This window comes from Podarcis tiliguerta (assembly GCF_965153285.1).
Source record: "Podarcis tiliguerta genome assembly, chromosome: 5".
Classification (NCBI taxonomy): domain Eukaryota; kingdom Metazoa; phylum Chordata; class Lepidosauria; order Squamata; family Lacertidae; genus Podarcis; species Podarcis tiliguerta.
The window spans coordinates 28419787-28446086 of record NC_139538.1 but is presented as its reverse complement, the minus strand read 5'-3'; the positions used below and the strand labels follow the sequence as shown (position 1 = coordinate 28446086).

General features: G+C 43.3%; 1 protein-coding gene across 7 annotated transcripts in view; it reads right to left on the bottom strand.

Annotated features, from left to right (window-relative positions):
* Positions 1 to 26300, bottom strand: part of COL4A4 (collagen type IV alpha 4 chain) — a 72573-nt gene that overhangs the window by 8069 nt on the left and 38204 nt on the right. For 4 of the 7 annotated variants that reach the window (XM_083442562.1, XM_083442557.1, XM_083442561.1 and 1 more), the window contains 24 exons: positions 25861 to 26025; positions 23469 to 23565; positions 23151 to 23310; positions 22674 to 22746; positions 21381 to 21487; positions 20738 to 20921; positions 20574 to 20642; positions 19585 to 19692; positions 17944 to 18162; positions 15582 to 15743; positions 14389 to 14559; positions 13757 to 13900; positions 12968 to 13075; positions 11432 to 11613; positions 10456 to 10519; positions 9545 to 9619; positions 8235 to 8342; positions 7713 to 7820; positions 7119 to 7190; positions 5929 to 6057; positions 5464 to 5571; positions 4173 to 4328; positions 3992 to 4090; positions 393 to 527 (listed from right to left, as the gene is read on the bottom strand). In XM_083442562.1, coding sequence (XP_083298688.1) covers positions 393 to 527; positions 3992 to 4090; positions 4173 to 4328; positions 5464 to 5571; positions 5929 to 6057; positions 7119 to 7190; positions 7713 to 7820; positions 8235 to 8342; positions 9545 to 9619; positions 10456 to 10519; positions 11432 to 11613; positions 12968 to 13075; positions 13757 to 13900; positions 14389 to 14559; positions 15582 to 15743; positions 17944 to 18162; positions 19585 to 19692; positions 20574 to 20642; positions 20738 to 20921; positions 21381 to 21487; positions 22674 to 22746; positions 23151 to 23310; positions 23469 to 23565; positions 25861 to 26025 — 3003 coding nt within the window. Of the gene's footprint in view, positions 1 to 392; positions 528 to 2127; positions 4091 to 4172; positions 4329 to 5463; positions 5572 to 5928; positions 6058 to 7118; positions 7191 to 7712; positions 7821 to 8234; positions 8343 to 9544; positions 9620 to 10455; positions 10520 to 11431; positions 11614 to 12967; positions 13076 to 13756; positions 13901 to 14388; positions 14560 to 15581; positions 15744 to 17943; positions 18163 to 19584; positions 19693 to 20573; positions 20643 to 20737; positions 20922 to 21380; positions 21488 to 22673; positions 22747 to 23150; positions 23315 to 23468; positions 23566 to 25860; positions 26026 to 26300 lie in introns of all 7 variants that reach the window. The other 3 variants (XM_083442558.1, XM_083442560.1, XR_014511854.1) reach the window with 2 other exon arrangements.

Below are 26300 nucleotides of genomic sequence, written 5' to 3'. Positions count from 1 at the left end.
TATTGAAATCTTTACACAGTGCACCGTTAAACTACGGAACTCACTATCCCCAAATGTAGTGATGATCACCAACTTGGAGGGGTTTTAAAGGGGAGACTTTAGATTGATTCAGCAGGGCTCTTATGTTCTTAAAGTGCTATGATAAGTTGTGGTCTCTTTTGTAAAGCTATCCGACTGGCATCAGATAAAAATATGTGCTTAAATAATAGAATGAATAGGAAATGTAACGGAGGAGGTTGATGTTCTTCATGAATGCAACCCAAACTGAAGCCAACATGGAGTTGTGTAGACTTCACTGGGATAGGTGAGCTGAAAGGATGATACATGAAAGGGTTCGTGGTGATTCTGTCTCTTCCCTACCACAAACATTGCAGACACACAGAATTACTTGCCTGGGGGGCCAGGGAAGCCTGCTGGCCCTCTTAATCCCATGACACCTGGTGATCCTCTTGGGCCCAATACACCAGGAGGCCCTGGAATCTTGGGACATGAGGAATAATCAACACTTCCAGGTTCTCCTGGGTCACCTGAAACATGAAAGGACTTTAAAACAGGAGTTAGGTCATAATCATATACACACTTACCTGGAATTGAGTCCCACTGAATCCAATGGAACTTGTTTCTGAGCAGGCATGTAAGGGATTGTACTGTTAAATAGAAAGGTTGGACCCAGAAACAAGGTTGGTAGGCAGAGAATTTATATAAACTCCCAAGGTAATTCAGTATGTGCCAAGCGTTTGAGAAACCACCCTTTATGTTATTGCTACAGGTTCAAGTGCATAAGTGACCTAACACAAATAAATAAATAGGAGGGAGAGATCAAGTGTATAATGTGATTGGCTTTCCACTAACACTATGCTTTTGCTGCAGCAGTAGCATTTGCGTTATACAGACTTTATTGGAGAATGACTTTGTTACAAGAGGAGGGTCTCACTTGGGGAAAAGCAAATGTTTATTCACTTTATTTTTTAATTTTAAAAAAGGAACGATACATTCCAATGCTAGTGATTTGCACACATTTTCCTCCAGTGTTAGGAAAAGTAAAAAATATGTAAGGACTCAAATATCACAGGACATAGATGATAGGGAACACTGTAAAGGATTGTAATACAGAATTTCACTCTGGCTTCTAAAAACACCATCTTGCTGCCCAGGAAATTCAGTATATTTTCCAGTACTGGTCTGTGAGCTCCACTGCAGCAGTATGGAGCCATGGGAGTTTTCAGAGAAGCAATAGAGGGTCATGACTTTTTTGGCACTGAGGTGCAGAGTAAATCACATGTTTAGAGGGCTGATGTTCACTTAAAAATACATTCCATTTCGGCATCTATTTTTATTTTGCATGAAAATTTGCATTTAAATATGTTTTACAAATAATTTTTGAAGTATTTTCTTTCCTAAATGAGTATTTCTAAGCACATTATTATCTAATATATACAGTATTTTTCGTCCCATAGGACGCACCTAGTTTTTTGGCGGAGAAATAAAGGAAATTCCCCCCCCCTTTATTTCCCCCCCAAAACCAGGTCGGGGAAACCAAACGAGGTCTGGGTACAGTGGTATGGCGGCGCTCTGCCTCCCCGCTCTCCCCCGAGCTTGTGGGGCTGGCCGATGTCTGCCCGGCGTGCGGGGCACTCTGCTTCAGGGCGCCCTGCGGCCGGGCGGTAAGCTGCTATTCGCAGCCTGGGGAGCCCTGCGGGAACTCCTGCGGGCTCCCCAGGCTTGCTGATAGCTTCCTGAAGCCTGGAGAGCGAGAGGGGTCGGTGCGCACCGAACCCTCTCGCTCTCCAAGCTTCAGCGAAAGCCTGTATTCGCCCCATAGGATGCACACAGATTTCCCCTTCATTTTTGGAGGGGGGAAAGTGTGTCCTATAGGGTGAAAAATACGGTACATGTTAGAACACATTTTGATATTTTTTTGAGCTGAGAATTAGACCACAAAAGTGCTAAATCTGAAGGATAGCTACCTTCCAATCTGCACATTAGTTCAGAAGATGTGGATCAGATCAGTTATTAGCAATTTGAACTAAAAGACTAAGATCTTAGCATGAAGAAAAATAAATTGACACTCAGAGAAACTTTTTCACTTGAACACACACCAAAGCACTCATCCTTCTCTAAGCTTACCTCTGCAACCTGGTGGATTGAATGCCAAGAATTTGTGACAGCCATTTCACATGCAGGAGGGAGACCAGCACCGTGCAGATGGTTTAGAACAAGAATGCAATTAGAACAGTGATAGCTTGCACATGGCATTATCATTTTCCCCAACATGATTGTGACAAGACATGGGAGCATCTGTCTACAGTGAGTGAATGACTTCAAAAATTAATGTCTACATGAAAATTAATGTCTACATAATAAAAAAAGGATAACTGCCTCCCTGAAGGATAAGGAAATGGGTATCGAAGGCTATCCATCTCCTCCTCCAAAGGTGGTGTGAAGCAGCTTGTTTTCCCTCACTGCAGTGATGCCACTGAACTTGTCCCAAAAGCACCTGGATCAGCTTCCTTAAGACTTTTTAGCAGGAACTAGGCTGTGTCATCCTCGTCCCCAGCTAGTAAAAACCCAAAGGGTCCCTAACTAGCCCACCCAATGCTCCAAAATGTGGAGATCAAGGGGAGAAAAGAGGAAACAGTGAAGTAAAAGACTGTAGGAGCCTGACCAACGCTCTTGCCTATCGATTCAGACAGAGCTGCTCTGGGAGGTGGGAGATGATTCCTCCCAAAAGAAGTCCCGTGCTCCGCCCTTTGAGCCCTGTAGGAAGCACCGTCCCAATGGTGGAAAATGCCATCCAGGAACTTTTCTATAGACTGCCATGAACCTTCGTTTTCACTGTCCTCTGACTTTGCAATCTTCCTTTCAGCTTGATTGCAACACTGCTGGGCTAAAAACTATTTCAAGAAAAGGCCTGTCATTCAGTACCATTAAATACCTATGCCTTTACTAGAAATTAATACGTAAGTAAATGAAAAACAAACAAATGTTAATAGCTTACAATTCAGTAAGTATTATTACAGTTATAAGTATTATTACTGTATTATTCTCCAGCATCCTTTTCAGGCATTCCTTTACTTTCGTATACAATATGTCCTTAATCTTAATTTTAAAAAATAAGCTGTGTATATTTGTCACTTAAATTAGCATTTGAACAGGTGAGTGAAGGCCTCATGTATTGCATGCTAAGTATGCATAGCATTTAACCCACAGACCTGCTACATCACAGAATGTGTTGCTGAACCAGTACTCAGCCAATTGAACAATGTGACCCACGTTGCTATGAAAGGACAGAGTAGAACTTCAGTGCTACTGGTAAATTCTCCTCTTCCAGATGTGTTATAGCAGTCATATGTATAAGCAGAGACGGGTTTAGAAAGCAGGAGGCAGGACTTGGGATGCACTGTAAAGGTAAAGGGACCACTGACCATTAGGTCCAGTCGTGGCCGACTCTGGGGTTGTGGCGCTCATCTCGCTTTATTGGCCAAGGGAGCCGGCGTACAGCTTCCGGGTCATGTGGCCAGCATGACTACGTAGCTTCTGGAGAACCAGAGCAGCGCACGGAAAGGCCATTTACCTTCCCGCCGGAGCAGTACCTATTTATCTACTTGCACTTTGAGGTGCTTTCGAACTGCTAGGTTGGCAGGAGCAGGGACCAAGCAACAGGAGCTCACCCCATTGCAGGGATTCGAACCGCCAACCTTCTGATCGGCAAGTCCTAGGCTCTGTGGTTTAACCCACAGTGCCACCCGCGTCCCGGGATGCACTGTATTAGTTGCCTAATCCTATGTGCAGTGTGGATCTGCTCCATTCTTCTGGCATAGGATATTTGCTTTATGTGTGGGTTGCAACTAAGAAAATCTACTGCAATGCCCCCCCCCTCTCACTAGCTGTGTGGCTGGGTAGAGCATTGCAAGACTGCTGCAAACATAACCAAATGTCGATTCAGAATGGCCACTGCATATAGCAAGGTATAAAAAATGTTAGGTATTACCTTTGGGACCCATACGACCAGTTGATCCTCGCAAACCTTGATCTCCAGGCTCTCCAGGGGCGCCAGGAGGTCCCTGTGGGCCAGGATTTCCCGTTGGACCTTAACAATGAGAATTCGGATGAATTAAGAAAGTTCTGTTATTGGATCTGCTATATGCTAAACCCATTATCTCAAGCCATACCTTTTGAGCCTTCTCTTCCTTGATTTCCCGAGATACCTTTAGGTCCAGGTTTGCCAGGAGGACCAGGAGCCCCAGGTGCCCCCAAAGCCCCACAGTCACCTGGGTCTCCTTTAATGAGAATAGTCTTCCCTGGAGGACCAGGTTTGCCAGGGAGACCTGGAATGAAAATTAAGCATTGTTGGAATAAACATACCAAGCAAGGATAGGGGGCTGAAGCAGGCTTGTGCACATGTCTCCTTAACAATTGGGAGGTGGGGATTGTGGTCTTTGGACAGGAAAGCAGAACAGTATTCAGTATCCTTTGGTTGGATCATAAGAACACAGGAAGTTGCCATACAGAATATGACTACTGGTCCTTGTAGTTCAGTAATATCTCCACGTAGGGTGGGTCATGTGGTGACCTCCAAATGTTGTTGGACTACAGCTCCTATCAGCTCCAGAAAGCATGCCAATGATCAAGGAAGATGAGAGTTGTGGGACACATCTGGACGGCACCACACTGGCTATATTGACTGAGAATAGCCCTCCAAAGTCCTTCACTCTAGTCCTACTTGGGAGAACCTGAGGAGTGAACCTGGGAGCTTCAATCAACATTATTTACCACTTACAGTAGCTAATGTTAGGATATTTCCGTTCCACCTTAAAAGGGAGCAGGCTTTGTGAGTCACAGAGTCTGTGTATTTCCTGTTTTCACAGGATGTTTCTGTTGTGTCTTTGCTTTCGTCTCTCTCTGCCGGAACACTGATGCAGGCAGTCATGTTTTTCTTTGTTCTGATCAACGCAGAAATAAACTTGTAAATAATGCTCTCCTGAGTGCATCTTTAGCTGTGCATTATCTGCTGATAGAGCGTGCACAGCTCTGGAATGTGGCAAGCTATTTCTGGAGCTCGTGTCGCTAATTGCTGATACTGCGTGTCTACGGGAGATCAATGGACGTCCGGAGACGACGTGGACTTTGATGGACTTTGTCTCCCTGGCAGTATCCCAACAGCTATAGCCCTTCAACCTGATTCTTCAATTTCTCGTATCTGGTTTAGGAGCAACCAACAGTTTACATATAATCTTTGTGTGCTGCTGTTGTTGTTTTTTTAAAAAAAGTCTACTTCAATGCCAAAGGCCTTCAAAGTGGTTTACAGAATAAAGGCATAGCAAAGTTAATTATTTGATTAGTTTCTCCAAAAGGAGGACCCCCTCCTGTTCTCAAACTCAATTGGAAAATAACATTTCTGCTACATGTCCAGCACATAGGAGGGTTTGTTCTACTTTAACTGCTTTATTATGCCAGTCATACCTCTAACACCATCTAATCCAGCAGGGCCTTGGTCACCTGGAGGCCCAGGAATTATATTTACAGAAGGCTGTCCCATAGGACCGGCAGACCCAGAAGCACCTGGCTTGCCTGTAAGAAGAAGAGAGTTTATTGTGCTATTTTATATTTTGGGAGATACCAAAATGTTGAATATTGACCAATAGGAACCTCATTGCAAAGGCATTTTACTCTGTGTGGACTCTATAGTTTGTTTGTGTGGCAGAACCATTCTTTCCAGCACAATATATATCTAAGATAGCACAAATGTTTGCCATAGTGCATTTCCCTTGCTTTAATTATTTGTGAAATCTGCTTACATGAGTGTCCCCAGAAACCTATTGGCTGTTGTTCATGACTTTAAATAAGAAACAAACATCATCATCCTGCTCTTCAATGGGGTAGTAATAGATTAGCTGTTTTCCTCCCATGGAGAAAACTGCTCCTTACCAGGGGGACCGAGTAGTCCTGCATCTCCAGGGGGACCCGGGCGGGAAATTCCTGGAAGTCCAGGTTCTCCTCTATTGCCTTTTGGCCCAGGTTCTCCTATGCATCCTGCAGGCCCCATTTCACTTAAACCTTACAAAGGGAATAATAAATGCACACAGAATGAAGCTTCATAATGAATAAAAGACATATGCATAAAAGCAGACACCCAAGCACTTCCTTTCCTGGTGAAGCTATCCAAGGTTGGCCAACTCTCAATGTCCATGCTTGTTCATGTGGAACTGAGGCAAGTCAGTTGCTCTCTCATAGCCTAACCTGCCTCAGAGAGTTGCAATGAGAATAAATTTGTGGGGTGGGGAGTGGGAAGAGAGCATGGCCCTTTGGAAGACACATGCAATAAAAATGATTCAAGAAATTGTGGCCCCATTGGCCCCTAAGTCACTATACAGTGGTACCTTGGGTTAAGAACTGGAGGTCCATTCTGGAGGTCCGTTCTTAACCTGAAACTTCTTAACCTGAGGTACCACTTTAGCTAATGGGACCTCGTGCTGCTGCCCCACTGCTGCTGCACGATTTCTGTTCTCATCCTGAAGCACAGTTCTTAACCCGAGGTACTATTTCTGGGTTAGCGGAGTCTGTAACCTGAAGCGTCTGTAACCTGAAGTGTCTGTAACCAGAGGTAGCACTGTTTAGGAGTGCCTTGCCCAGGATATTCAGCTTACCCCTTCAGCCTTAGCCCCCTTTATCCTCCCAAAAGACTGCTCAATATCAATAAGCACTTCAGAGCAATACCCCATGAAGCATGGGGGCTGTTGCTGGAGGATAAGATCTGCAACCACAGCATGTGTGCTTTCTCACATACTTTTAGGCTTCGGGTTCCAATATCTGAGTATGGTCCTATCAGGCATATGTCTGTTTGAAATGCTACAGATAACTTGGTTTGCAAAAGGATAATTCTCCATAGCTGTTGCCCTCAATAGAAATTCCACAACACTCCCGGGCTGATTTTCACTATGCTAGCATTAACTAGTGTCAGCTGAAGCCAAACCTCACATAAAATTTAAAATCTATCGTTTATTGTTAAAATTAATGCCAGTTGGCGGCTTACCATTTGATTGAGCCTCTACTAGTAATTCCATTCGTATTTATTTTTTTTCAAATTATAATTTTATAATGGTAGTTTCATTATTTACCTGGAGATCCTGGCGAGCCCTTTTGACCCTGTAGTCCATTCAGGCCATTTAATCCAGGTGGTCCCGAAAGGCCTTTGAAATATTGCAAGACGGAGAAAAAGAATGGAAGGGACAATGTGATGCAGTTCCGACAAGACTGCGTACACCCCCTGCTCTGCAATTAGCCTGAGAAGAAAAGCAGCAGGGGGAGCTTCCCCTTTAGGTTAATGGCAGTGCAAGGGGTTATCTTTGTTAGGATCTATGCTGGGGAAGAAAGAATAGGGTACAAAATATAAAACAGAGTTCTCTGAGGCAGACTTAATGGTCCCTTCAGGAGCTGTTGGCATGAGCTCCCTGGCTTAGGCTTCTGTGTTTCCGCCTTTCCTCAGGGCACACTTGGAAAACTTAAACAGCCCCAAGGAGGGTAGAGGAGAAGCTGACTCAACAGTTTTTTAAGGCCACTGATAGTCATTTTAGGGGCTGATAGTATGTGGTCCCTGGCTTGCGCTTCTCCACTCCTGTATTCCTTCACAGAACAGAGTAATATACAATTCATGTTATCACCTTTAGTCCACATCATTACATTCACTGCCACATGTTTTTCACAATAGTTACCTTTTCTCCCAGGACTGCCAGGTAATCCTTGAAAACCTGGAGCTCCCAAAAGACCAGGATTACCTTGTTCACCTGGTGCTCCTGGAATGCCTGCAGCTCCTTGGATACCTGCGGGTTGAAGACACAATCCTCATAATTAAACAATACTTACTATTTCTCCATAATATTCAGTATATATTTTATGATTATGCTGGTTGCTAGAAATGACATTATTGCTAATTGCCTCTCATGTATGTCCCGAGTTGATGTAAAAAATATAGTAAAAATAACAAATAAATAATTACAAAACAGCAAGATTTGTTTAAAAGAAATACAGTATGGACCTTTCCGTTCAGCTAGGAAAGCATATTGGACTTTTCCCCACAGGGATTAGGATGATCTTGGGTATAATCCCATCTTGACTTTCATATATTTTCTGGTTTGATTGCATGTTGATATTTCCTTTTCTACTGATGTCACCATGGCCCATAAAAGCTTATTATGTTTAAAGTCCAGTTAATTTTTCTTTCACTTCCACCTCACCTGGGAAGCCAGGTGTTCCTGAGTATCCAGTTAGTCCTTTGGGTCCCTGTCTTCCTGGTCTCCCTTGAACACCTGTGATTCCTTGGTCCCCTGGTAATCCATCAAGTCCTTAAACCAAAGCATACAAACAAAGCAACTCTTACTGTAATATATTTTTAGCGAAACTTTTTAAATGGCAAATTCCATGCATACATAGGCATGCTTCACTGCTCAAGCATAGTGTACTGTATTAGCTTTTTGGAAACACATTAGTATATTGTCTTCTGCAGCTTCCTTCCATGAGCGGAATAGAGCAGAATGTAATGGAGTGAAGGCATCTCACTCCACCATTCATCCACCATTTGATGTGGATGAAACTGTACTGAAAACCTACAGTATCTCACAACATCTACTATTTTGCATTTATAAAGATTGAGCAGATGAAGGCAATGACTGACACGAAGGTAGGCAACAAGAGTCCCAAATTTTAACAGCAGCATAACTGAATATCCAAGGCTAGCAAGAGGTTTGAAATGGCTCTGGCCATCTTATTGCCATCCCCTGATGAGCTTAGCATGTGGCATTGGCAGGCAGTGGAAACAAGGACAAGTGGCTGTGTCGAAAAGAACAGCAGCTCCTGCCTCAGGGTACTCAACTGGGTGACTGCAGCCATAGCCATCTTCATTCCTCCACAATGTCTAAGGATTCTAGCATACCATTGCAGACAGACATAGGCAATGAAGATGGTGGTTTCTCTCAGTGTTGGCCCAGAGTATCAGTAGTGAGGGCCCAGCATTTGCCACATGCTGATGCTAGTTGTGACCCAAAACGTCTCAAAACTTCTCTTGTCACATTTAAAGCTGCTGAAAGTGTTTCTTTCAATCCCCACTCTATGAACAAAGGAGGAGATCTATCTAAAAAAAGGTTGGAGGATAGCAAATATTTGTTCTTGCTACTAGCATAGTCCCAGTTTCATATGCATGCTCATATTTGCCATGGTGAACACTGAAGTGTGATGGGAGATGCAGATTTATAAATGTGAGTGCATGTGCCCAGCATACACTCCTGTACATTTACAGGGACATATTGCCCCTTGACTTCATGGTGATCAGCTGGAGACATGCAGGGAGCGCATGGCTGTAGCATAAAGTATGTAGCATAAAGTAACGTGTCTGTAGCATAAAGTATGGATTGGAATTAAATTATTGCTTCGAATCATGAAGCCATAAGTGCATTGACTCAAATTAGTGAAAAGATATAAATACACAAGAAGATATACACTAGTTAGATAACTTGCCCATTGATAACCAAATGACCAAAAGAATCATCACCTGGCAATCCTCGAGCTCCTGCAGGACCTTTCTTACCAGGCTGGCCATAAGAGACAGCTGGGTCACCTCTGTTACCTGCAAAAGTAACATCTCATGTATAAGTAGCTTCTGAAACCTTTAAACAACCTGTAGTTCTTTCTTTTAAAAATTTAATCCCCTTTGTTTGCCAGTAGAGAATCTTTCAAGGCATCTTAATATATGTCAAATGGTTTCAGGATTACGGTCAATGATACTCTTACAAAAAAGAGCCTAAAATGTGCAACTACAGTAGCAGAACAAATGTGGATATTGGTCTTGACAATGTCAATACAAACAGAGAAAGGTGCTTTACCTGCTTACTTATTAGGCAGGGGCACTGGTTCACAAAACAAATCTTCCTATTTCTGAATCAATCACTTTGTGATGTTCAGCTAATTCAGTTCTGTTTTATCATCCCAAAAGTTTGCAACAACATTTTATAATACTCATTTTGTTGTGCTCTCCAAATCATGTAACGCCATATAAAAACTAGTATGGTGCCAGCCTTTCCCCTTCAGCATGATCTATCAAATCTTTAATCAATGTATATAGCCAGCATGATAGTATTTTGTTACCAGAAATTATTTCTGTTTGTATACAGTGGTACCCCGGCTGTCAAATGTAATCCATTCCGGAAGACCATTCAACTTCCGAAACGTTCAACACCCAAAGGTGCAATGGGTGGTTGGCAAATTCCATTGAGAAAATGGAGAAATGTGCCCCTTTCGATTTCCAAGGCATTTACTTCCGAGTTTTCAGCGTTCGGGTTCCGAATCGTTCGGCTTCCGAGACGCTCGAAAACCAAGGTTCCACTGTATTCATTTTTCCTAATGCATTGACAGAAATCCGAACAGTAACTGTCAGGCACAGATGTATTACCATTGCAGCATTACCTTTAGATCCTTTTGCACCATCAAGTCCTGAACTTCCTGGAATCCCTGGCAATCCTTGTGCACCCTAATTATTTTATCAAAAGAAGAATGCCCATCAATTATATGTAAAATTTACAGCACTTGTCCCTGCAAATTAAAAATAAATGAGGGTCTTGTTTTCTGTGTCAAATTCTGATCTTTTATAATACGAAGAACTGAAAGAAAGAGTTTGTGTGTAATTAGCAAGAATGTATCTAAAACAGAAACTGCTTCAGCCTTCCTCTGGATCCTTGCCTTCTCCTTTCTCTACTCTTCCCACAGAAGGCTTTATTCTGCTTGAAGATTTGTAAGTGGTCAGGGTAAACTGTTCTGTAATGCAGACCTATTGGTTTCTTGTTCATCCTGCTTCAAGACACTGATCATAATGAGAATTGTGCAAAACAATAAATATGATGATCATTAGCTCTGAGATGGAAAAGCAAGTAAAAGGCAAATTTATTCATTCCGATTTGACCTGCTGGCTACGGCTTACCAGAAAAGAGAAGGGAGAGATGGTGGGCAGGTGGTGCGGTTGCACCAGCAGAAGCGGTGGATTGGCTCTGTTGGCCACAGCAGCCTTGCCGCTGCCTTGCCTCTCTCCCTTCTGCCCAGCAACTCACCTGCCAGGACGTCAGGGAACCCCTCCACTCCACCATGCTATCCACTACTGATAAAAACTTATGTCCTACCCTTAATCCTAAGACCCAAGGGCAGACTACAACAATAAAAATGTAAAATGGCGAACAGCAAAACACGCAATACAGCCTGACAGAAAATACAAGTATTCAGTTCCCACTTCAAACTGGAGACATTGACACCAGGAGAATGTGTGCCACAACTGGGTGCCAGTACTATGCTGCACACTGACCCCCTCCTAGGCTTTCCTCAAGGGTCCCTCAGATAAATGGCTAAATACAGCATTAGACTTTCAAACGCTGTGACAATATTCTCACCCTACCTGGTCACCTTGTGGTCCTTGAAAGCCAGTGATTCCTCTCAGTCCTGTGGGTCCTGGGAGACCGGGAGGCCCTTGAAAACCAGCCTGTCCAGCATCGCCAGGTTCGCCTTTTCGAGTACCTGGAAGTGCACTTCTGCCTGGCGATCCTGGGATTCCTCTGAGTCCAGTGTTGCCTTTATCACCTGAAATTATTTCAAGAGCTTGTTGTAAGTTGTTACGTTTTCTAGTCACAGAAGGGAATGCAACCCTGCCCCCCTCAAAACAAATCAGAAAAACTACAGAACCAGAAATTAAAAAAGGAATCTAGCATATTGTTCATCAGAACAATTTTGCTGTGTGATACGTAGATACAACACAGTAATAAGAGCCAGTGGTTTTTTCTGTGGGTGCTCAAAGGTACGCAGTACCAGCATCTTTTTTTTCCAGAAGAAAAACACTGGTAAGATCTAGAAAGTAACTTTAAAAACTTAAGAAAACCTTAGGAGGAGAGGTTTCGCTTTTTGCTGAACTGGTCTCATACCGAGGTCATATGAAAGCGATGTGTAAAAGGTAAAGGGACCCCTGACCGTTAGGTCCAGTCACGGACGACTCTGGGGTTGCGGCACTCATCTCACTTTACTGGCCGAGGGAGCTGGTGTTTGTCCGCAAACAGCTTCCGGGTCATGTGGCCAGCATGGCAAAGCTGCTTCTAGCAAACCAGAGCAGCGCATGGAAACGCCGTTTACCTTCCTGCCAGAGCGGTACCTATTTATCTACTTGCACTTGACGTGCTTTCGAACTGCTAGGTGGGCAGGAGCTGGGACAGAGCAACAGGAGCTCATCCCGTCATGGGGATTCAAACCACTGACTTTCTGTTCAGCAAGCCCTAGGCTCTGGTTTAGACCACAGTGCCACCCGCTTCCCTGTGTAGTAAATACCTAAGACCAATTAAGGTTTTACACGTGTAATGTGAGTTTATATTGATTAGTCTATACTGTAATCACTGAATAGGGCTGTAAGCTCAGGGGTAGAGCATCCGCTTTGCCTGCAAAAGGTTTCAGGTTCAGTCTCCAACATCTCTAGGTAGGACTGGGAAAGACACCCTGTCGGGAACTCTGGGGTGCTGCTACCAATCCTTGTAGTCAATACCGAGCTAGATGGACCAGTGGTCTGACTCAGTGTGAAGCAGCTTACTGTGTTCTTTATCCTGTGTAACTGCAGTCACTGAACATGAATGATGAAGGCGGAGCCTAATTGACAGCATAGTGCCTATCAGTAAATGCACACTGCTGGGTTCATATGATAAAGCAACAGCTCATGAGCAGTTGCTAGTTATCAACTGGCCAGTTCGTTGCTAACTGACTAAGGAAACAACAGTCTGATTCACCTTTTAATTTCAGCAGATGTGTACTAGTGAATAACTTTCTACAACAACAGCTGCAGATGTATTAGTGCCTTCCAAAAATTAGATAGCATATAGAAGATGTCAGCTAGGGTCTGGACTTAATGTTACAGTTATTGGTTTCTGTGTAACCTGAAAACAAGCAGTCTGCTTACCCTGTGTTCCTGGGATGCCTTTATCACCAGGAAAGCCTGGCTCCCCCTTTTGTCCTTTCTCTTTCAATATGAAAACGCGGCCATCCTCTCCTGGAGGTCCTCTTTCACCTTAAAGAGGTAGAATGTACTGAATGTAGGCAGAGATTTGCTCAGGACAGCATAGCTGCCCACCCACCCACCAGTCCTACTACTGGGATTCCTAATTGTGGCCTAAATATTTGCTGCTCTGGGCAGGTACCACATATTAAACATTTGCTTGGTGCTTAGAGGACGGGAACTGTAGTATTCAGATGACCCCTCTTCCTTGTTTCTGCTTAGGAAATCACAAGACGACAAACCATAGCTTTAACAAAACTCTATGGCGGGGAGCAAGTTCTGAGGGAAGATTTACTGGAACCATTTTTATGGTCTTTTTGGCAGCAGGTGAAAACCTTTCTATTCTCCCAGGCCTTTGAAATAACTGGTATAGTATGGTCTCACAGTTTTTAAGATTTGTGTTTTAACTTTGGGAGTAAATTTGGCACTCCAGCGAGGTCACTTTGGTGCTGCTAATGCAGCAGTTTAACTTCACCCCCAGAGGCACACTCCATTTGTCTCTCGAGATAGACGTATGCCAACACTGTTGTGGACACTACTGGGCTAGATGGCTCAGTGGCCTAACTCGGTATAAGGGCAACTTCCTATGGCCCTATTACCAACTTAAGAAAATCTTTATCTGGCTAGGAGAAAAGGAACACACTACATGCCAAAGTAATTCAGGAAACAAGTTACAGAGATCACTCTACATACCCTTTAATCCCATAGACCCACATTCTCCTGGAGGGCCACGCGGACCTGCTTGTCCTTCTTCACCTTTCATACCAGGTGTTCCCATTTCTCCTTCACTTCCTGGGAGTCCTGGGAAACCCTGCATGCCTTGGGATCCTTGGCTCCCTTCAGAAAGAAAAATGCAGATTCTAGTGTACTTAAAAGACTGGATTGCTGGGTTAATAATGTCACATGTGGGAGCCCTACTTTAACTGCACAAAACACTTTTTCTGTTCTAGAGAAGGCCATGGGCTAGCAATTCACTCTTCAGAATGTTGTTCTGCTCTTAACATTGGTCCTGATTGGCTCCAGCAAATCGCACAAGATCTAAACAGTGGGCACATGTTGGGAAATAAATTTCCATAAACATTCTCAACGGAGCATCTGTTTTCTCTTCATGGTAATGGGACTGCAGTAAGGGCTGGGGGCTGGATCTCTGGGGCCCAGTACAGTGTATCCTTATTTGGTCATGACTCTGCAAATCCCAAATGGCCCATCTCCTAGCTTTTGAAGACCAAAGAAAGGAGAGGTGATGGGCAGAAATACTGTTTGTATATATGAACTGTGAAGTGCTACATCTGAAACAAAGACCACTTCATTTAGAATCCATGTACCTTTTTGCCCTGGGCGGCCTGGCAATCCATTTTCCCCTGGAAGTCCTGGTTTTCCTCTTAAGCCTGGGAGGCCAGGTGGCCCTTGTACTCCAGGAAACCCAGGCATGCCTTTCATTCCAGCTGGGCCTGGTGCACCCATATCACCTTTAGGACCCTTGAAGCCTTGTAAACCTAGGAGGAGCACGGAGGGAGAGATGCACCAAATGCAAAAACACGTCCTTAACAACTACAGTACAGTGGTGCCCCGCAAGACGAAATTAATTCGTTCTGCGAGTTTTTTCGTTCTACGAGTTTTTTCGTCTTGCGAAGCACCAATGTGTATTGGTGGTTTCCCATAGGAATGCACTGGCGGTTTTAAAAAAAAAAGGCGCAAGACGTTTCGTCTTGCGAAGCAAGCCCATAGGGAAATCCGTCTTGCAAAGCAGCTCAGAAAACGAAAAACTCTTTCGTCTTGCGAGTTTTTCGTCTTCCGAGGCATTCGTCTTGCGGGGCACCACTGTATTTTTATAGAATAAAAAAAAAATATTTTAAAGTCTCAAACTTCTTTACAAAACTTAAAATCCTAAAAGCACATATAAAATGCAATTAACCAAAACAACAGTATCAAAATAATATTCCAAATAAAAATTAAAATGTTGATAAAAGTTAAAACCATAGCTCTACAGACTCCTTGGAATTGCTCTGCTGAATTCTTAAAGCCATGGTACATGGGGAGGAGAGCAAACAAGATGGAGAAATCAAATTGTTTACAGCAAGAATTGAAATGTCAGGTGTTCAGCTTGTACAACCTGGGTTTCTCCTCCACTGCTCCCCTTCCATATGCCCTGCCTATGCACACATCCATTCCCCCCCACAGCTGCTTTGGCCTGCCTCTCTCATTTCCTATTTGTGTCAATTTTACATTGTTAGACAGTTGATCTTTGTCATATCTGATCTTTGTAGTGTCATGTACATAAATGGTGCCACATTTATTTATTTTTTAAAGTGAGATGCCACACCTATTTTAACCAATACACATGTATACCATGCCAGTCTACAAGTGGAAACAATTGCATTAACAAGTAATTTTTTGGAAAGCACCCAAAGATTTCAAGGTTGCTAACCACTAATATATTTCAGCCATCAAATACCTGGGTCAACCTGTATGCTTTAGACTCCCACCGGAATATTTACAAGGATAATGATGCGCTTACCTGGAAAGCCTGGTGGTCCAAAAGAGCCTGGAGGTCCTGGCAGCCCCTGCAAGCCTTTGTCACATGGCAGACCAGGTGACCCAGGGCCTCCTGGGACTCCTATGTCACCTTTTCTACCTCTGATACCTTTTGCTCCTGGAAATCCTGGGATGCCAGGCTGTCCTGCAAGGATAATTCATTTATGAAGCCCCCCAAATCGAAATAATTTAGTTTGAAACAATTGGGCCTGGTTTGCACTTCATGCTAAGCCAAACCTCTGGAGAAAAGATCCCAGCTGCTTTACTCCTCCCCAATTGTTTTACTGCTGGGCCACACTGACCCAAACCATAGTTTGGCTTGGCATATCCGCTGAAACAGGGCTCATGGATAAGCCACAAGCTCAAATTTGGATGAACACGCCAAGCCAAGGCATGGCTTATCAAAGTGCTGTTCAGCAGCAGAACAACTAGGGAGGAGCACAGTGGTTAGCATATTTTCTCTGAGAGCCCCTGCGTTCACACTAAGCCATCATAACAGTGTCTTTGACTCATTTCAGCTCATTCAATATGTTCATTTTGGAAGATCTAGCGTTACACATTTTCAATTCTGCAGCATGAAACAGAAAGAAAAGATGCCCTTTGCATGAGACTGGAGCTTATGCTCCTCACATTCCATACAGAAATAATACTGAAGATAGTAAAATGACATCCCTGCTGGGAGTTGCTATCCAAAGCAATCACTTCACGTTGCTGCATGGAAAGACGGGACCTGGGGAAATATATTTATATTCACAGGATGTTGTCCTTTGCTTTCATGAGCTTAAAAGGGACATTTTCACTCCCCTCTGCTGCACACAGGCAAAGTGAACAATATCGGGGCAGGCTGGCTTCACAATATCACCTGCCCTTCCAGTTTGTACTGCAACCCCCAACCCCAATCCCAGAAACCTCACAAGGTGATGGCAATGCTGAGAGCATTCTAAGGCTTGCCACAAAATGATCAACCTGATCAAAAGAGCAGGTATGCATAAAGCAAATCTGAATAGAACTTCTGAAGCTGAGTAAGTGAAAGTCGCATTTCTCTCAAATCTTGATGGCACTGTTTGACACATACAATGCCCAGCAGAAATTGATATTTAGGACATACTGTGCTCCTTTTAGAGTGATGATGTCGCCCCAATCTTCATCAATCCACAGTTGGAGATGGAATTTACCAGAGATCAGATTAACTAATTCACATGATTTGGAAATGCCCAATTAGTGATCATTTCTACCACATGGGAAATGGTAGAATTCTCCGTTGACCCGAGTCAAGAATAAGTAAAAGAGACAAACTGTAAATATGTGAAGCTATCTGGACTGTTTTTTGTGAGTTGCTATGCTTCTGAGATCTCCCCACTATACAACCCCTCACTTTTCCTTTTCTCTTACTCTCATTCTTATTTTCAACTAGGGTTTCCCAAACATATCCAGATTGTGTGTGTCCTTCAACCTCTTACATTAGAATTATTATTATTATTTATTAAATTTACCGTATTTTTCACTCTATGAGACACACCAGACTACAAGACGCACCTAGTTTTTGGAGGAGGAAAACAAAAAAAAAAATATTCTGATTCTCAGAAGCCAGAACAGCAAGAGGGACCGCTGCGCAGTGAAAGCAGCAATTCCTCTTGCTGTTCTGGCTTCTGTGATAGCTGTGCAGCCTGCATTTGCTCCATAAGACGCACACACATTTCCTACTACTTTTTAGGAGGGAAAAAGTGAGTCTTATAGAGCAAAAAATACGGTATATACCACCTTATATCCGCAGGTCTCAGGGCAGTTCACAAGATAAAATTACAATAAAAAACATGAAATACACAAAATAAAAGCAAAAGTAACCCAATAGCCCCCTCCCAACACATTTTAAAAAGGCATTGGATGTTAATTAGCTAAAGGACTGGTTAAAGAGGAACTTTTTTTGCCTGGTGTCTAAAGGTGTATAATGAAGGCGCCTGGCAAACCTTCCTCAGGAGAGCATTCCACAAATGGGGAGCCACCACAGAAAAGGTCCATTCTCCTGTTGCCACCCTCTAAACCTCTTGTGAAGGGGACACATGAAGAAGGGCCTTAGAATATGATATCAGGGTCTGGGTAGGTTCACATAGAAAGAGGCAGTCCTTGAGATATAGCCTTAATTGGCTCAGGACCGCAATAAGTCAAAACCAGCACTTTAAATTGGGTACGGTAGCCGGTGCAGTCGGATCAGACATTATTTATTGAGCTATTTTTATTTTCCCCCTCCAGAAACATATTTTTTGGGAGAAGTAGCTTATAGTCGGTCAATTATCAGTAACAAATCCAAAAAAATAAGATAAATCATGCACAAATATGCATCATACCTTGAAGGCCAGCAAAACCTGGTTCACCTCTTAAGCCTTGCAGGCCTCGTAAACCGGGAAGACCTCTGTTGCCTGGAATTCCTGGAGGACCATAACTGTTGTCACCTAAAATGCCTTTTGGACCTTCAAGACCAGGAGGACCTGGCAACCCTGGAGCTCCATCCAGCCTTGGACCACTTTCACCTTGTGCACCTTGATCACCAGTCTCACCCCTGAAACCTAGAGAATAATGAAATCTAGATGGCATAGGATCATTTGCTTAATTTGTTTAATTTCAACTTGTAATGATATCATTTGTGAAATAATGTAAAGAGAGCTTTCCTAGATCCATAAAGTGCAGCAGCTTGTTTCCCAATCAGTGGCTAATCAGACACTTATGGGGAGGTCATAATTAGACATGAAGACAGTAGCTCCTCCTCATTGTTTGCACCCAGGAACTGATATCAGTGGCATACTGTCTGTGAATGTATGACCTGGAGTCAGGCAGTTAGGTTGTGCATTCATAGCAGTGCCCAGAGGAGGAACGACCACTGGGAAGAGTACCAAGAGAAGAAATGCCATGGGGCATGGTCTTCATCTGCCCCAGCTGCAACAAAACATGTCTTTCCCGTATCAGTATCTACAGCCACAGCAGATGCTGCAACCTTCCAACAGTTTGACTTCACTACCAAAGGCACACTCCTCCATTGTCCACCAAGACAGATGGATACCAACTCAACCACCTGTGAACCTGGAGATTGAATTTATCCATCATGGCTGTTAGATCTGTCCTCTGTGTGTTCACCTTATCCCTGTGAATTCATTCTTAAGTATTGCAAACACTCAAAGCAATTTAACTGAGAGAAAGTGGAGATTGTCAGTTTTTGGGATAACATTAATCCAGGGATATCTGATCTTACCATCCCAGACCATATGCTGTGCTGGAGCTAATGGGAGTTCTGATCCAACAGCATATTGCAGAGGCGGGTACTACATTTGCTACCCTGGATTAATCTACCTCTTTATTTGGTGCAAGTTTCTAACCTGATGAGATATTTTAGGCTATAGCAGTCTGGGACCTGAATCACTACTGGGAAATGTGTCTCAAACCAGCTCTTCAGAGCCTCAGGCAGAGGATTAAGATCTGCTTCCTGACTGGTTGCAACAAACATAAGAAGAGCCTTGCCGAATTATGCCAAAGACCCATCTAGTTTAGCATCCTGTCTTCAGGATTGGAGTGTCCAACCAGATGCCCACGAGAACCCCACATATGGAACCTGAATCTCTTTTTCCAGCTTGTTATCAGCAGCTGGTATTCAGAAACATACTGCCTCAAACAGTGGAGGCAGAACATAGCCATCATGGGTAGTAGCCACCAATAGTTCTCCATGAATTTATTTATTCCTCCTTAAAGTCATTCAGGTTGGTGGCCATCACTACATCTTGTGGGAAACAAGATCTAATGGGAGCAAAGGACTGGAGAAAAAGCATGTGAGCTACAATTCTTTTCTAAAACTGACTTTATTTAAATGACCTGACAACATTCAGGTGCTTCAGTTGCACAGTAAGCATGAGGTTCAGAAGAAGAAAACAGAATATATATTAAAATCACTCCATACCCATACTCAACAAATGAATACACCCTGCCCTTCTTTCACTTACCTTCTGGACCAGGATTGCCTGGTATTCCTGGTCTGCCCTGTTGACCTTTGAAGCCATCAAAACCATTGGGACCAGCTCGCCCAGGCTGCCCTCTCAATCCTTTCGGACCTGAATAGACAGATTGTGCACAGCTTAGTTCGATGCTTTCAAACCTTCTGTGGAACAAACCTAGCTAGATCCATTTTATAAATATAGGGGTTGAATTTTAAAAACATTTCAGGCAAGATCAATGCATTCTTATGACTGATAGGTTTCATGTTCACGCTACCTCATCATGCATACACATACCTTGTCTGGCAATGTGTATTTTCTGCCATTCAAGTCTCCATTAAAAAAAGACACCAGCCTGAGCAACTCTAATTCAACATTAAATAATAATTAATATTAAGTGATAACATTAAGAGATATGAAGTTCCAAGAAATTCAACTGGCAGGATGAAGAGTTATCCTAAAGCAATTGCAATGGAAAGTCAGTAAGTTCTCCATGTTTTCTGACTATCCAGGAGCTGGCCAAAGACAATAATACTTGTAAAGAACTACCACTTAGTCCATTTCTTTGGCTTTTACCAAACAAATGAAATACGGAGACAGATTTGACCCCTTATAATCATAGTTGTGCTCCAAAACCCATGGCAAAATGCTTCTGAGGCTCATATTAGAGATTTCCCTTGGAGTACCACCCGGAGAGTATCTAAATGATATAAACATATAAGAGGAGCATACCAAACTTTATTTTTCCAGCAAGTTCACCACCAGTGAAAAACAAAAGGTGTTTTTTGCATAGGGAGGTTCTAGCCCTGCTTTTAATTTTAAGCTATCATTTATGATAACCTCGCATTTGTGTTTCTTCTCCAATCTTGAGAATTCTTACCCTACACCTCATTATTGTAAGTTTTAAATCACAGAAGTCTGTTTAATTCTGAATAACTTGAAGACATTAACAGCTTCCGTGGAAAGAATAGCACCTTATTTCACTTTTGTAGTCATACCTGATATACCTTTAAAACCAGGTGCACCTGGATTCCCAGGGTATGCTGCTGCGTAAGGAAGAGTTGCACCTAGAAGAAAAGCAACCATCAATTGGTTTGACCCAACCTCTCAAACAACTGAACCAACAGAGTATTCTCTTTTCAGTGTAAAATACATACATTACCTTTTTCACCTTTTGGGCCAGGTGGTCCTCTAATACCCGGGCTTCCTGGACTTCCAGGCAGACCCCGGACACCTTGAGGACCCTGAATTCCAAAACCTGTTGGTCCTATTGGCCCTTTTGAGCCAGGAAGTCCAGGGGAACCAGGAAATCCCTTATCACCTGGTAAAGCTCTTCCATCAAGCCCCTGTAAACAATGAATACAAATGCACAATTCATATATTTGAACTCACTTCCAGCTGATCCCCTTAAATTCACCAGGTTTTCCAAAAGGGCCTTGAGATTCACTTGTTCACATCAGCTTACTCATGAGTAATATTTCCTTTTGAATGATGGACTTGTTAAAGCAATGTTTTATTTCTGGGCTGGGCATGTCCTTATTGTTGGTTTTATTCTTGTTGTATCTCTATTGGAGGCTTTGCACTAGAACCCCATAATCTAACAACCACATCCAGGTGCAAAAGGCATACTGTTAGAATTAAAGAACAGGGTGCCACTGAGCATGTTCTGAGCTTAGGAGCTGGCTTTGATTATAAGAAGTGCACAGAACTCTCAGCCCTTTCACACAGAGAGACAACTCCTGGTTAGTTTACTTCCTCATTGTTACAATGAAGGGGGAAACAACTGTCAAAACAATCAGGTATACCTTAAAGCCCTTTTCACCAGGTAGTCCTAGTTCTCCATTCCTGCCAGCAATACCATTTCTTCCAGGAAATCCAGGCTCCCCCTGAAGACCTCTTTGTCCTTTTATCCCTTTAAATTGTGGAAATATTACAGAAGAAGAAGAAGAGTTTGGATTTGATATCCCGTCTTTCACTCCCTTTAAGGAGTCTCAAAGCAGCTAACATTCTCCTTTCCCTTCCTCCCCCACAACAAACACTCTGTGGGGTGAGTGGGGCTGAGAGACTTCAAAGAAGTGTGACTGGCCCAAGATCACCCAGCAGCTGCATGTGGAGGAGCGGAGACGCGAACCCGGTTCCCCAGATTACGAGACTACCGCTCTTAACCACTACACCACACTGGCTCTCATTACAGTCAGTATGCAATATATATATATGTATGTATGTTGCCTGAATGTTTTAGGAAATGCCCCCAAACTGCTAGAAAACTGGGCAAACCAATAGGAAAGCAGCTTTACAAAAAGTTACAGGACACTATTTTGCATTTGGATAAAATGCATCTTTTTTACTAATTAATGTTCAGAATATTAAAAGTTCTGTCTTAAAACAATGAATGCCAAGATTAAGTTTTGGTATTTATACAGGATTTTATGCAGAAGGAATCAGAGAGGAGAAAAAAATTAGCTTCTCCATTAATTATATTAGGTCAGAAACCTTCTCCTTCTCTTCTGTGGAATGCATTAGCCAAAGAAATTTCTGAGGTGTCTATGATGAATGTGTGCAAATTCAGTCTTTTTTTTTTTAAAGAACAACCCTAAAAATCTTGCAATAAGTTGAATAAGTGGATGAATGTGAACATTTCAAATGAAAAGTGGTTCATAGTGAATTAGGATGAGCAGAAAAACAGAAAGATGGTGCTATGGGAGATGCTTGACACAATTTAAACAAGAATCTTAGGACAGTTGGTACCACTTTAACTAGGTAGTGCATTTTTTACAATGACATAAAAAGCAGAGTGCTGATCAGTGGAGGGACATGGAATAAGGAACAGACTGCACTAAGCTCATTGCATTGATAGATCACAAAAATGAGGAAGTGGAAGACATACTCTAATTATGGCACTTACAGACTATAACTTTGGAGAAAGAACTTCAGACAGATGGCTACTATTTAATACTCCCAGGGCAATTCGTTGGCTCTTTTGTGCGAAGCTTCTACACCACAGACACCACGCAATACAAAATTTGGATATACCATTGGAAGCAGTCCCCAAGTTTAAAGAAAAAACATCTCATGGGTTTAGTACGTTGTATAGTTACCTTTTATTCTTATTCTAGCTGGGTCACCCTTATCACCTTTTTCACCAGTCAACCCAAATGGACCTGGTATTCCCTTACAAGCGTTAAAATAAAAAAAGTTATAGTCAATTGAAATAATAGCTGAGATCCGACATCAAGTAAACATCTATTAGATGAGCAAGATGGGAGTGTGATGCTCTCTTTTTAAAGTTACAACAATGGTTATCTGGGTGCACTAGCGGACGAAGTTGGGTTTGGGGTCTTATCCTCCATGAACCCCCCTTTAAAGCCATCTGCACTGATGGTCATCACCACACCTTGAAGTAGCAAATCCCACAGTTTTAAGTATACGTTGTGTGATCCACCTGAACATTAGCATCAAAATGTGACAAAATAAAGCCGAGTCCTCAGAAATAAGGAAAGAAATGTACAACATAAGGAAAGATCAATCTGCTCTGTGGATGCCAGAATATAAAATATTGACTGTAAGTTACTCACGGGGGAACCTGGTGGCCCTACTGCACCAGGTAAGCCTGGATCACCTGTTCCTCCATATTTTCCAGGTACCCCTACTTCTCCTTTTCTTCCAGGGACACCTGGCGGACCTCGTGTTCCAGGTGCACCACAAGGACCAGCACCACATAAGCAGCTACTTGCACTCCCTGTATAGGCACAAAGGAAGCAGGGCTTTGGACCAGACAAATAATGCAAGTTCACAAAGCGATTATGACTTGTGTTTTTATCTCAAGGACAGTCATGGTTAAATTGCATGATTTGATTGAGATGAGGCATTTGCTCTGTGGGGGGTGCAGGTACTTGCCTTTGTCTCCTTTTGCACCTCTTTCTCCAGCTGATCCCTTCTGGCCTTTAGCTCCTGGTGGCCCAGGAGACCCTCTCCCAGTACAAGCCACACCTTGAAATTTTAAAAAAGATATGTTTTATTGTTTTAATTGGTTATATTTGCCTCTGTTCTTTTAAAAATAAATAAACAAACAGCCTGGCCTTGTTCTTAGAGCTGACATGTTAGACAGCTACAGAACCAGATGGTTACATCAGCAGAAGCCTGTTTGACTGCCAATGTGATTCCCACTTCCTACTTAATAGGATATATATGTTCACCCATCCATCCTCTTCTCCATTTCTCCTCAAGTTTGGAACACTAAATTATTATTATTATTATTATCCTCCTCACACAATTCTACATTATATAGTACATAATCATGTTACTGTTTTCAAACGATTGTTGCTGAAACTGTAGAACTAACTTGCTACGCAGAGCTAAAAAGGTAAAGGTAAAGGGACCCCTGACCATTAGGTACAGTCGTGGCCGACTCTGGGGTTGCGGCGCACATCTCGCTTTATTGGCCGAGGGAGCTAGCGTACAGCTTCCAGGTCATGTGGCCAGCATGGCTAAGCCGCTTCTGGCAAACCAGAGCAGCGCACGGAAACGCTGTTTACTTTCCCGCTGGAGCGGTACTTTATCTACTTGCACTTTGAAGTGCTTTTGGACTGTTAGGTTGGCAGGAGCAGGGACCGAGCAATGGGAGCTCACCCTGTTGCGGGGATTCAAACCGCCGACCTTCTGATCGGCACGCCCTAGGCTCTGTGGGTTAACCCACAGCGCCACCTGCTGAAACTGTAGAACTAACTTGCTATGCAGAGCTAGAGTTCTGCAATACAGAACTGAGTGGAGTAAATAAAGATTCCTTTAGACATATTCCCCCCTCACACACACATTCCATATGCAGTTGATAGATCATTGGGCAACATACAAAAATATTATTCCCACAATCCACCTTCAGAGTTCACTTCTTCAAAGTGATAATAAAGAAGCAGCGAGAAGGAGGAGGGTATTTAGCCCTTCTTTCCACCTGTCTCTTTTCTTCCTCAGCTTCCCCTCAGATGCTTTCTCCTCGGCTGAGGCTCTGTTGCAGTGCAACCAATGCGGGGGGGGGGGGGAGGCCCATACTGGAAGGGGAAAGCAGTAAAGTGCCTTCCTCTTAAAGCTTCTTCCAGAGGTGACTCATGAGGGTAGTGAGTCAGAGGCTGCAAAGTCTTCCTGGCAGCAGCACTGTGGTCACCAAGATGGTGTGAGAGAGGGACTTTGGGGGAGTTCTGGCCCAGCAGTGGCTTTGCAGGTGCACACATATTAGCTGGGCTACCACTACCAACCTGAAACAACCATGATCTCACTGCCACCTGTACACCACCATCCTCTGAGTGCAGCACTGCTACCATTGCCTCTGCCCCTCCTCATAAGCCTCCTTCCTTGCTGGTGTTTGTGCTTTCCTGGTATTACTCCACCTTGGATAAATGGAAGCCAGATTTTGAAGACAAATAGTGAAGGCAATAAGCCTGGTTCTCCCATATCTGGAATAATTACTGTTATTAGTGCTTGGTAAATTGCTATTGCTGAATATTAGGGGTAGGAAACCAGTTTGGTCCACAAGGCCATTTCCCCCAAACCCCACCTACTTGTCAACCCCCTGCCAATTACATGCCTGTCATTCATGATGTTAAGCTGATTATCGGAGGGAGAACAAGGCTCAATTCTGTACATGTTTGTTCCCAGGACTGAGCAGAACTGAACTTAAATGCAAGGTTTTTTCTCCCTCCGCTCCCCTTCAAATGATGGGGAGGAAGAGAAAGAACACTCTGCAAACCCTATGCTCAATGCTTTCCAAAGTGCCAACCATAGGGCTGGCAAAGCCTCTTGCACTGCAGTTTCCAAGCACCGAACAATCATCTGGTTGTTGGGGACTTGGGAACCCTGTGCAAGGGATTACATAACTGGCAAGAGTTGTCATGCCCACCTGTCAAAGTTGGCCCACCCCTGCTATAAAGAAATGAGTGGAATTATAGTCAATAATAGTATTACACACACACACACACACACACACACACACACACACAGTGGTACCTCGGTTTACGAACTTAATCCATTCTGGAAGTCCGTTCTTAAACCAAAACGGTTCTTAAACCTAGGTTCTTAAACCTAGGTGGATTGCGTTCTTAGAGCGAGGTAAAGTTCACAAACTGGGACACTACTTCCGGTTTTGCGGAGCTCGTGAACCGAATCGTTCGTAAACAGGGCCGTTCTTAAACCGAGGTACCAGTGTGTGTGTGTGTGTGTGTGTGTGTGTGTGTGTGTGTAATCTTCAAGTGTAAATATTTTTGTTCAATGTTCAGAGTATTTTGCTCATCTTACCAGGTGGTCCAGGCAATCCCTGATTTCCTGGTGTTCCTGGAAAACCTGGCAACCCTGGAGAGCCAGGCCTTCCTAGTGCCATGTCAGCTATAGCAGGGAGACCAGGGTCACCTCGAAAGCCCTGAGGCCCTTGTACTCCCAATAGACCTTTGGGACCAGGGATACCTATGGAGGAGGAGAAGAAAGAACAAGTCATGGAGTCTTCTAAAAGTCATAGAGAAGCTATCTATGGGAGAAGCTGCATTTGGGGTATGGCATTCTAAAACTCAAATTATTTGAGCTACACCTCACTGAATATTCTAGGGATGGGAACAGGGATGGGAAACCTGTGGAGCCTCCAGATATTGTTAGATTCCAACTCGCATCAACCCCAACCAGTGTGGTCAATGGCAAAGGTTGATGTGAGTTGTGGCCAAGCAACATTTGAAGGCCCAGTTATC